The sequence below is a fragment of the Aquarana catesbeiana genome, linkage group LG02, assembly GCF_042186555.1.
Source record: "Aquarana catesbeiana isolate 2022-GZ linkage group LG02, ASM4218655v1, whole genome shotgun sequence".
Taxonomy (NCBI): Eukaryota; Metazoa; Chordata; class Amphibia; order Anura; family Ranidae; genus Aquarana; species Aquarana catesbeiana.
This window is the reverse complement of record NC_133325.1, coordinates 665,468,487-665,481,014: the sequence shown is the minus strand read 5'-3', so window position 1 is coordinate 665,481,014 and position 12,528 is coordinate 665,468,487. Positions and strand designations below refer to the sequence as shown.

Genomic DNA, 12,528 nt, shown 5'->3' with positions numbered 1-12,528 from the left:
TACGTTTTATCATAAGTACATGGTACAGCAGCCACGTATCAGGAATGTAAAATGTTGGGGTAACATATTCTTTAAATGTTATTGTTGCATTAGTTTTCTTTTTCAGCAAGTACAGAAAATGCCAGTCGATCTAGCTAGAAATAGAATAACCTTGTCACTACCTGTCAGCTGACCTGGAAGCATAAAACTGTGTTATCTTATTTGTGTAAACTACTGCTAATGTCATTATCCTCCATGTAATGGAGTTCAACATAACCAGACATATTTAAAATCCAGAGGGTCTTGCCTTTCTCTGTTTTCTCTAAAACTACTATAATTCATATGTTAAACCCTGAAAAAAATGGTAGCCTGTAGTGTTGTGAAGGCTGGTTTTATTTAGTTGTAATGGCATATCCACTGAACTGTTTTTTTCTTTTGTAACAGGTTCCCAAACGGCCCTCAGGCACGTCTAGCTTTGTGTGTTAAATGCAGCAACCTTATTTCCCTCATTTGTCTGCGAATAGGGAGAGAAATGGTCCAGCAGCATCTTGGGGACGCTCTCAGAATCTTCTTCAGCAATTTCACTGTAATGCAGGAAATCCATCAGCAGGTATGCTTGCAATCATTATTTTTTTGGTCCACTTATGATCATAACGGGTGTATGCGAGTCTGAAGTGTGCCTTCTGTAAATGTGCTGACAATTATCAAGTCTGAAAAGCAAGCAGGCAAGGTATTGCCTAGCCCTACTAACAGTAAATGATGATATAGCTATAGCTGGTGGCACTGATTGTTTGTGGAAAAACCTGACAGGCTGGTTGTACAAAAGTTAACCGATGGAACAACTTGTGTACAATCAGCTGGCCCATACATGGATCAAAATTCGATCAGTCCCTGCTGAACCAGCTGAATTTCAATCCATGTATGGCCAGCTTTAGAGCTGCTCTGAGTCCTGTGCATACTTGTATTATCTCAGTGAGCCTAATTAGCCCTTCAAGTTCTTATCTTTTGGACTGCTGAATGATTACTTCTCTGTTTTGCCAACAGTAGAACAGGGATAAGATTTGAGTAGTTTAAAAACAGAAAATTGGGCAGGGTTGATACTATTCAGTCCACAAAATTGCTTTGCTGCCAGCCAATATGAATTAAAAGCTGAATGCATTTCTGGCACATCAATAGGTATTTCTCTGTACTTGTGGGGTCTTAACATAGATAAAACATGGATACATTTTCATGTTTTGCAGAGATATACTACCTAAATATTTTTTTGCATTTTGCCCTGACATACACGTTATATTTGCTAGTTTAGACAAATATGAACCAATCAATGCGATTTCTTTCTTTTCTTTTTCTTTTCTTTTCTTTTTTTTTAATACCTTCAGATAGTTCAGTAAGTGATTATGGCAGCTGCATTAAACTAAGCTCCTATTTAACTCCTTGCCCTTGCAGAAATCGTAAAAGGTATACTGTCATTCAGCTGCTAAGTGCAGGCAGATCAGACTACTCCTGACCTCAGAGTCTGCTTTAGGTACTCTTCTAGAAGAATAATACATTGGAAGCTTGTCTTCCTTTTTATCTACATGGTACCCCTGACAGAAGTGTATTTACAACTGATACCTTTTTCCACTTCAGCCTTCAAAGCCTTGGTGAGAAATGTTCTTTTATCCAACACACAAATACTGTTTTAGCGATGAATTATGTCTATGCAGGGAGAGCAAGTTACAAGGAATCAAGGCCACTTGACTGAATGCTTGTCTTATGTTTGTTTCTTTATTATGTCTGCATTCTAGGGCCTGTCTGCAGAGACACAGAATGGTTCGGAGCCATGCGTAAAGAGTGTCTACTGCTCAGATGGAAGAAAATTACCTGTGGATCTGGCATTAATTGAGGAACTGGAAAAAGTATACAATGCTGAGATGGCATATGCCACATTCATACCATTTTCCTGTCTCATAGGTGAGTTGCAAACATCGAGGCCACACACCAACATGCTCATGCAAGGCAGCCAAAGGACAAGACCCCCCCTTAACATGCTACGGAGACAGAAAATGTTCCTTCTATAGCATACTGTACATGTGGGGCAAATATAGGACTTAGAGGAAAGGGAGCAAGTTCTTACATTACCTGTTCTAGCATGCTTGCCTGTTTGCATTACAAGCCATTTTATTCAGACTTCAGATGGGGCCACAGATGGTTCATTTAAACACTTTGTGTGTTTCCAATGTAAGCTCAATGGGTTTTTTATAAAAGGCCAAGGCCAGCCATAACTAATGTTTCAAGCACCCCTGTCATAAGAAAAATAATAGGTCTGGTTAAATTATGCAACTATCAGTATGTTTGCAGACTGACATGAATAAAATCCTGAAATGTAGTACTATACAGCAACTATTTAATCAAAACTGTAACTTTTATCATTTCCTGAGCTTTTATGCAAGTGACTGTCTAGACCGGAGAAAGGCATCTAAGGGCGATGAAGTCTTCAGTCTGCTGCAATATTTTCTATTTGTTCTTGCATTCAATGATCTCTGGATATTATTAGATTAGTAGAAATTTAAAAATTGTAAGTTTTTTTTTTTTTTTTTTTTTTTTTATTCATACAAGTGTATTCTGTGAAAGGAGGAGTTGGGTGGTAAGGGTGAACATAGCCAGGCACTGTTCTGCACCAAAAGATTACAGTTGCTGGGATGGAGGGTTTTTTTTAATTTTGTTTAGCTCAGCAGAAGAAGCATTACGATGCAAGCTGACTATGCCAGCTCAGATCTGCTTCCATGCTTAGTGTGGTCAGAATGAAAAAGTTAGAGAGAGACCTAGCAGAATCACCAGATATTTCAGAGGAGTTGACCAAGTCAAAAATGAACAGTCTAGATAAACAAAATGAAATCAGAGACCTATACACAATAACTTTTTTTGGGGTAACATACACTTAAATACGAAGGCTGGTGTGCTTCTCCTCATAGGCCTTTTTGACTCCTTAAAGAATAAGTTCACCTATAGTAACATGTTATGTTACACCTGTATTTAGGGTGTAACACATGATAGTGGGCAGGGAATCCTAACCCCCCAACCCCCAAAGCCGCTGTCACATTTCTGTATTCATACTGTGCATGAAGATACAAGTCCCATCTGCTGCCACTGCGGCAGACAGACTTGTATTTTCAATGGACTGTGAGGGTGCATGTTCATATTCCATTCAGTATTCCTACAGAGCTGTAAGAAGACTGTGAGGAGCCTGACATTGCACCCCCAATCCACTAATCATAGGTGCAATGCTCTGCAGCCTCCTGATAAAAAATAATAATAAATGCACCTTTTTGCAGGAAAAAAAAAATTGCATTATTTTTTTAAAGGTGAACTTCAATGTTGTAGTACTCCAAATAATTTTTCTGTAAGTTTTGAGGCTTCTCTAGGTGCTGTTTGGCGTATTTTAGGGGGTGGTTGTTTTGTTATGTAGGTGCAGCAAAAATGGCTTATGCCCCGTATGCACAATCGGACATTGATCGGACATTCCGACAACAAAATCCATGGATTTTTTCCGACGGATGTTGGCTCAAACTTGTTTTGCGTACACACGGTCGCACAAAGTTGTCGGAATTTCTGATTGCCAAGAACGTGGTGACGTACACCACGCACAACGAAACTAGAAAAGGCCAGTTCAGAACCAAGCGCGGCACCCTTTGGGCTCATTTTGCTAATCTCGTGTTAGTAAAAGTTTGGTGAGAGACGATTCGCGCTTTTTCAGACTCGTGGTTTTCAGCTCGTTTTCTGCTGTTCAGTTTGTGCTTGTGGGTTTGTATCTGCTCTTCAGTGCGTGCAGTCAGTTTGTATTGTACTATTCAGTGCAATCTTGTCCGCTCGTTACTGTTTTTCAGGTCGCTCTTCACAGGCCTTGCTGTTCTTCAGTGCGTTCTGTTACTCCATTCTGAGCAGCCGACCGTTTTCTAGCCATGTTCCGTATACGTACTCCTCGTAGAGTTCGTGCTGTGCGGGGGCTTGGTGTTTGGGTCCTTACCTTGACACAAGTCCAGTCCATGAACAGGGTGGGGAGGAGTTCATGGACCAAGAATTGGTTGCTTCAGCGTGACCAGTCATATGCCTTTGCTCTGTGAGATCCGTGAGAATAATCCTGATGATTTCAGGAACTTTCTCCGGATGAAGGACCCCGTATTTCACCGTTTGTTGGCTTTGCTGACCCCTTATATTAGCAGGCAGGATACCTGCATGAGGCAAGCCATCACTCCGAAGCAGAGGTTAGTCGCCACCCTGCGGTACTTGGCGACGGGGAGAAGCCTGCAGGGCTTGAAGTTCTCGACAGGCATCTCCCCCCAGGCTCTGGGGATCATTATCCCAGTGACCTGTTCTGCCATCATCCAGGTCCTGCAGAAGGAGTATATGAAGGTAAGATTTTTATCATTTAATATCACATTTTATTGTATTTAATGTTTGCTAATATATTGTATTTCTTTCCTCATTCCCTAATGACCATGATTGTAATATGCTGTGAATGTCCCCTTTGTCCTCATGCATGCTGGATTTTTAGGTAATTATTTTTGTTGTCCTTAATACATTTGCCTTCACTTACCTCCCCAGCATGGTCTCCTGGGCCTATATTCACCTCATGTAGTCACTTAACAATGTATTTTATCAGCTCCATAGTAGTGCTTTACCTCAAACACCCCCTAAAATGTTTTTAAATGTGATTTGTGCTTTAAATTCAGGCAGAGTGCCAGAGGCTTTTTTTGGGGGGTCCCCAAATCATTTTTAACCTTCCCTCCCCCCAACTGCTAAGTCAGCTGATACCAATTCTCTAGCTATCCTCAATCATCTATCTGCTGACTTTGCAAAACCCATACACACTATACCCATCTCTTTTGTGGTCAGATTTAAGGATGAATTCCCCAAAGCATGTAGTGCAAGGGCCTGCCTGTATACTTTCAAATGGTCAAATGGTACTGTTTCAAGTTTCTGTATACTATTATTATCTTGATAGGTAATAGCAAAATGTCCAAATGTGCTCAAATGTGTACAGTGTGTATTTATATCTTTGTATTATGACACTTCTTACCTGTCCAGTGGGCTGCCAATAGTGTAACTAAGGAGGGGCTGTTCAAAGTAATACCTATTATTTAGGCATTCATCTCTCAATGAAGTGGAGAGGGTTACCTGTCCAAGAGTCCCCCCCCCCCCCCCCCCCATAATGTTAGAAATGGCCCATGGGGGGGGGGGGGGTCTGATAGGTGTACCTTATACTTTGGTCTTTAAAAACTCCCTCAAATAAATGTTATCTTGATGTTGGCCAAGAATGTTTGTGTCTAATCAGCTTTCCCTGTTTATGTGCAAAATGACAATTTTTTTTTTTTTTTTGGTTTGACTCCACAGTTTCCTTCCACGCCATTGGAATGGCAGACTTTGGCCTCCCACTTTGCCCAGCAGTGGGACTTTCCTAACTGCGGAGGGGCAATTGATGGGAAACACGTCCACATCGTCCCACCACCCAACTCGGGGTCATACTATTTGGTGTCGGCTACTTATGAGTTCCTGTATGTGGACGTGGGGAAGAATGGCCGGATGTCCAATGGTGAAGCCATCGCCCAGACGAAGTTCTACAGGCGTCTCCAGAATGGCAGCTTGGACTTGCCACCTCCAGAAGACAATGTGGAAGGACTCCCATTCGTCTTCGTTGCGGATGAAGCGTTTGCGCTGGGGGACCATCTTATGCGGCCATTCCCGATGAGAACCCTCACCCCGGACCAGAGGGTTTTTAATTACCGACTGGCCAGAGCCAGAAGAGTGGTGGAGAACACGTTTGGAATCATGGCCAGCCGGTTACGCCTATTTCTTACACCCATACATATGGCGGAGTATAAACTGAATCATATAATCCTGGCGTGCTGTGTTCTACGCAACTTTTTACGGCAACATTCTGCCAACTATGCTGGCTCAGTTGGGCCTGAGGCTGGAATTCAAAATGAAACAACCCTGACGGCGCTTGAAAGTGGCCGTCCTGGCTTGCCCCCCCCTGAATGCCCGTGATGTCCGGCTAAGATACCTTGAATTCTTTGCGGGTAGGGGCGCTATCAATATGCCAGACAATGTCTGAAACCTTTTTCAAATAAAAAAAAAACAAATAACTACTCAAATCTTTGGTGACATTTACTGCTTGTGTTTGTTTTAGCTGATCCTGACAGAAATGTGGTGAGTCCTGAAAATGGCGTGATTGTGTAACCTTACAAAGCACTGTTGGGTGTTATTTACTAAAGGCAAAGACACTTTGCACTACAAGTGCAGTTGAAACTGCACTTGTAGTGCAAAGTGGATTTGCCCTTAGGAAATAACACCCATTGTCACAGAAAACACCAATTAGAGCACCACAAAAGTGTTGGAGCGTTGAAAAAATAATCCACACATTCTTGATTAACAATCTTTTTAATACTAGCACAATCACATGTGCATTTAGAAAAGGTTTTTAAGACAAACCAACATGTTTGTTGTATAACAATTTTTGGGGTCACATTAGAAAAAGTAGAAATGTCCATTTAAGAAAAAACAGGCATGTTTAAAACCAACAAGAAAGACACAAATCTTGAACTTACAAAGTTCACATTTGGTAGAACTTGAAGGCAATATCAGACATGAGTATTTACAAACTGTGTTTGATATTACGTTCAGATGGGGTGAAGTCACCCCTAGAAAAGCCAAATTTTGAAGATGCACACAAATTGCCGAATGTCAACATGTGCTAACTGCCATCATGGGGGATCAAGGGACGTGTTTTTGGGGTGCAACCCCTTCCTCACAGCTACTTTATTATTGAGGAAGGGGTTGCACCCCCAAAACGCGTCCATTGATCTCCCGTGATGGCAGATGGCACATGTTGACACACTGTGTGCCTCTTCAAAATTTTGGCTTTTCGCAAATGTGTCAAAAAATGCGAAAAATTTTTAGCTCACAAAAAGTGCAAAAAAAAAGGGATTTTGAGGGGTTTTAAACTCTCCCTAAAACATCATTGATGTTCTTCATTTTTTGTTGAACATCATTGATGTTTTTAAGGATGTTTTCCAAGTCCCTATTACACCCCATGAACTCTCCGATCAGGATCTGTGCACTTTCCGAGGTGAAATGCCCTGGATTCACAATCTCCTAAAAAGATAGAAACAAAAACACACCATGTATTATAAATATGCCGGCATCCATCTCTTACCTGAGCCTGTGGTCGCAGACACTCACCTGTTGTGGTGCCAATTTCCACCACGTCTTCCTCCTCCTGCTCTGCTTGGCTTGGGTGGATTTCCCCTTCTTCCAGAGGTGGGGGGTCTGTGGTCTCCTCGGATGAGGGGTGTCCTCCGAGTCATTTATCCCCTATATAATAAAAAAAATAAGTATACTTCGCACACAGATATTTGATGGCAGAAATAGGAATATGAAACATTGCTTGGAAGTGGGGTACAATTGTCTATTTTGGCAGAGTTCCAAGATGAAGATGTCCTTTGTCAAGCTTGAATACTTAACTGTTTTGTACTAGCTTCACAGATGGAGACACCCCTATAGTATACACTGGAGCACCTGTGTGGGCCCCCTAATAAAAAGGGTGTTCTTGTGTCCCACACTGGTGCTCCAGCATCCAGATGTGAATACTGCTGCTGAGTGTCCTCTCCTTACACAGAATCTAGTTTGCATTTCATTCTAGTTACAAACCCATCTACCCAACCAAATTATTTGCAGACAAGTAGGCCATAAAAAATGTGGGCAAATGCATATGGCCAAAACAATGGTGTTTTCTAGGCCGAACGAACAATGTTTTATACGAACGAATAATGTGCCCATGAACATGAAAGTTGCCATTTTTTAAACTGGATAACAGTTAAAAGCACATGGAGCAGCACGAACGTAATAAATATAAAGAACAGGAACATCGCACAACTACTTACTTTTTTGCAGCACTCTCCGGATCTTTCTGTACTGCTCGTGCTCTCTTAATTTGAGGTCCGACCACCGCTTCGATCGTCGTACCCCGAAATTCCGGTGCCGACTTTTGACCACTTTTGCCATGATCTTGGCCTTTCGGACATTGGGGTTGGGGTAAGGTCCATACTTTCCGTCAAAATCGGCCCTCTTCAGGATGTCCAACATCTCCCCAAAGGACATATTTGATGCCTTAAATCGTCTCCTTCTGGATCGGGACGTTTCTGGCTCCGGGCTTTCCTCCTCCTCGTTGCTGTAATTAGCACGCACCTGCTGTGTCTCTGCCGTGTGCTCTTCCCCCACTGTGCCGAACGAGAAGGGGCGGGGAATAGAATAGAAAGAACGTCAGGGGCGGGCGGAGTTTCGCGCATGCGCAGTGTGTATAAAGTGTAACACGCGTGCGTAGTACGTATGATCTGTGAGCGGAGGAAGGAGTATCGGAGGCGCCGATCGTGATAACTAAGGTAAGAGCAAAACTTGGACCTATACTGCTTCTAGATCGAGGCCTATATTGTAACAAGATTAGGAGAGTTTTGCCTGACATTAGGGTTTGTCTTGTGTTGTGTCTTGCAGATAAAATGGATGGCTTCAATGACCACAACTTCCTCCCCCTGTTCATAGACAAGTACAGGGAGCTGCCCTGTCTGTGGCAGGTGAAACATCCACATTACAATAATAAACAAAAGGGGCAGGCAGCGCTGGAGAAACTGCTGGAGTTGGTGAAGCCGGTGGTCCCCACGGCAAACATCCCCTATTTAAAAGCCAAAATTGGTGGCCTGAGGAGCACTTATTTAAGGGAGCGCAAGAAGGTCACGGATTCCCAGAGATCAGGAGCTGCAGCAGATGACGTTTATGTTCCCAGGCTGTGGTACTATGAGAGACTGCGATTTCTGTCAGACCAGACTGGAGTCAGGGAATCCCTCTCAACCCTTCCTTCCACTCTTCCTTTCACCCCAGCTGAGGCTTCCGATGTCCAACCTGGGCCTTCCAGCCAGGAAGAAGTGGAGGAGCCCAGATGGAGTCAGGTATAGCATTCTTCTACAGATTTCTGGTCAATAAATAAATGATCTTTACTAGATGTTATTATTGATCACTAATTGCTGATTTAATACAGTTTTTTACATATCAATAGACAGTAGTGGGCAAAAATAATTGGGACAAGAATGAAAAATGCTGGGCTCAGGATAGTCTGTTATATTTGTTAACATTCAATTTGCAACAGTAATGAGATGAAAATTGTGTGTGATTGATGAATATAAAACTATGTCCCTTTTTCATACACAGGAAGACCTCAGCCAGGACGAGGCTGTGGAATGTGGCAGCCAGGAGGAGGCGGGGCTAAGTGGCAGCCAGGAGAAGCCTGGGACCAGTAGGAGCCTGACCAAATCTTCCTCCCCTCCGCCTTCCAAACAAAAGACCCAGGAAGCGGAGTCACGTGCAGGATTCAACGCTCAGGCTCATTCAGGAGGCTTCTACATCCCTCAGAGCCTTCCCCACTCCTGAAGAGGCCTTTGCCTGCATGGCTGCCACCAAACTGAAGGGCATGCAGGAGGGTCAACGCCAGCTGTGTGTGAACCTTCTTTATAAAGTCCTAACTAAGGGGGTGAGTGGCGAAATCACACCCAATACCCACCTGTGTGAGTTGGACCATCCTCCTCCTCCTCCTGCCACAACTACACCACCACAGCCACAGCATGGAAGAAAGACCAGAGAGTGATGACCTGGGTTCAGTCTGGTCTGACAAAAGATGCAGGCTCTTGTATGACCACAGCCTGGGGACATACATGTCATCTGCTGCTGTTCATGATTCTCTTGGACTTCTGGACCAGACTGCACTCCCTTAAATATGGACTCCTCAGGCCACCAATTTTGCAGTAAAATAATTGATGTGTGCCCTGGGGGTTAAAGGCTTCGCCAATTTCTGCTGTTTCTCCAGCATTGCCTCCCTCTTTGTTTGGTTCTGAGCCCTTAATAAAGGAATTTTTGGTTCAATTATACTCGCCTATGTGTGTTCTCTTTCAAAAAGTACAGTTTGTTTGTGAGGATTCAGGTACATTTCAAAAATACAATGTGAAATTAACAAGGGACACCAACACCAAACAATCTCCTTGAGATTAAATAATACAAGATAATAATGGTGTTGTGGTAATTTGACACACAAAACACACACAAAAATATTATGGAGTAAAACCCAAAAAAACTAAAAAAAAAAACAGCCTTGAAAAAAATACAAAACAAAAATAAAACAACAAAAAAGAAATTTGGTCAGATGTGACAAATCAAAATATATTGAGGGAATCACGATAAATAATAAAGAAAGAAGTTTGTGAGAAGTCTGTGTGAATATCAGCAGCAAAATTACTTCATTCTTCTCACATTATAAAGAAGATGAGAGTACGCTGTATTAAACAATTTAAAACATTGCAGCGTGACGAAAGTGCTGTATCCATTCCGAACGCTAATTTTACCAGACCGAGCTGTTCCATCTCGGAATTTCTTCTGAGCATGTGTGGCACTTTGTGCGTCGGAATTGGCCACACACGGTCGGAATTGACGCGATCGGATTTTGTTGTCGGAAAATTTTATAGCATGCTCTCAAACTTTGTGTGTCGGAAAATCCGATGGAAAATGTCAGATGGAGCCCACACATGGTCGGAATTTCCGACAACACGCTCCAATCGCATATTTTCCGTCGGAAAATCCGACCGTGTGTACGGGGCATAACAGTGGATATAAACCCTCTCCTATATCCAGTGAAGTGAACAGCCTCAGATGATACAGAGATGAAACAAATCTCTCTACCTATGTTTTTTTACATGCATATCTGCTGTCTTCAGCTTTATATATTCTTTAGAACAGGGGTCAGCAACCTGTAGATTGTGATCTACCAGTATATCGCGGACAGGAGACTGGTAGATCGCGGCCTGGGCTTGCTGGCCCGCCATTCCAGAGCGTCAAACAGAGTGCAATGCAGAGGGACTACTTATAAAGTTGGAGCTGTAGTAGAGAGCAAGAGTCACATAAGCTGATGCCTCCTCTGTAGTGCTGGCTCCTGTCCTATGCCGAGTGATACCAACCGCACTCCACCTCATATCCCAGCTAGTGGTCTCCAGAGTGGTTCCAGCAGCAGGAATAAAGATCTTCAGGTCAGTGTGAAGCAAAACACTGGGCATAATAGTATAAGGCTGCTTTTACACTGATGTGCTGTGGTTTGCCCACACCGTGGGTGCAGTGCAGTGTATCTGCAACTTTTCTGCAGGTTTGCTGCGCTAAGCCATAGACTTCTATTATATCCTTGCGGTTTTGGTGCACTTTCTGAAAGTGATATGTTGCCTTCTCACCACCTGATTTAAACCCACGATTGCGGCACGATAGTTTGACAATTAGAGGTTTAAATCAGGTGTGAGGAGGCGATACTGTGCCTGGTGATCTTTCACTTCTCCCATGTCGTTCAGGTAGATTTAGGTTTCCTACCCCTGCTTTAGAAAGTGCACATCCTGTTAAAGATTTTTTCTTCCTGTTCAGCACTGGGAGTGAATTCTTGGCATACAGCCAAGACTTCTGATTGGAGGAAAGGCGCACCCCCCCCCTCCACATAGGCAGAGACTTGCAGAGCTGCGCTGTGACAAGTCAAGGTCCCTGCTAATCTGTTTATAGCAACCTCCCTCAACACAAATTTCAGGCTGGTTTTATCTTGGTTGACAGAGAACCAAGAAGTTATGCTGATATCAGAACAAGAAACTGCAGAAACACACGGGACTCAGGGCTTTGGAGAGAGATAAGAAAACACTACAGATATATGTGCTTAGGTCAAATTTCATGAATCAAGTTTACAACCACTTTAAAGTAGAACTATATGCAAAACTTTTTATTTCCTTTTTGGATAGAGCAAGGGAAGTTTATAACTCCTGCCTGATTTTTTTTTTTTTTTTTTAGGGGATTGCCTTGGGGACCCCAGAGTCACCAGACCTAGTTTTCCCATTTGGAATGTTTCCCCTTTATTACTTTTCTGAAGACAACCCAAAATTTGGTATTTTCTTCTACAGCGGTACCTTGGATTACGAGCATAATTTGTTCCAGATGAATGATATACGAGTGCTTTGGGTTACAAGCAAAGTGAGTTTCCCCATAGGAGTCAATGGAAACTCAGATAATTTGTTCCACAGTGACTGCTACTGTATGCAGTACTGCATGTGGCCAGAGGTTTGTGTGGGGGTGGGGGGCGCCGGAGACACTCGGAATCACTTGGAGAGGCTCAGAAACACTCGGGAACCAAGTGTCTCTGGTGCCCCCGCACCTCTGGCCAAAGGCGGTACTGCACACCCCAGAAGCTTTCAATTCTGCTCGTCTTGCGAGACAACTCTTGCAAGCTGAGTCAGTATTTTTAAAGAATAATAGCTTGTAAAGCGCTTTACTCGCATTCCGAAGTCTTACTGTACTTTCAATTCAGTATGCAGCCCCCACCCCCCCTAAGTACATACCTGAGCCCGATCTTGGTCCTGGCTCTCTGCCTCCTCTCTTCCTTCTCATATCCTGGGACACAGGAATGGCTCCCGCTGCTGTTCATCACAGCCAGGGAGAAGGGACTGGTGG

At 43.2% G+C, this 12,528-nt stretch overlaps 1 protein-coding gene across 1 annotated transcript in view; it reads left to right on the top strand.

The window, feature by feature from the left end:
• Positions 1 to 12,528, top strand: part of WDR81 (WD repeat domain 81) — a 95,046-nt gene that overhangs the window by 35,177 nt on the left and 47,341 nt on the right. Inside the window, exons 6-7 of the mRNA XM_073616624.1 lie at positions 424 to 589; positions 1,767 to 1,932. Coding sequence (XP_073472725.1) covers positions 424 to 589; positions 1,767 to 1,932 — 332 coding nt within the window. The remainder of the gene's footprint in view (positions 1 to 423; positions 590 to 1,766; positions 1,933 to 12,528) is intronic.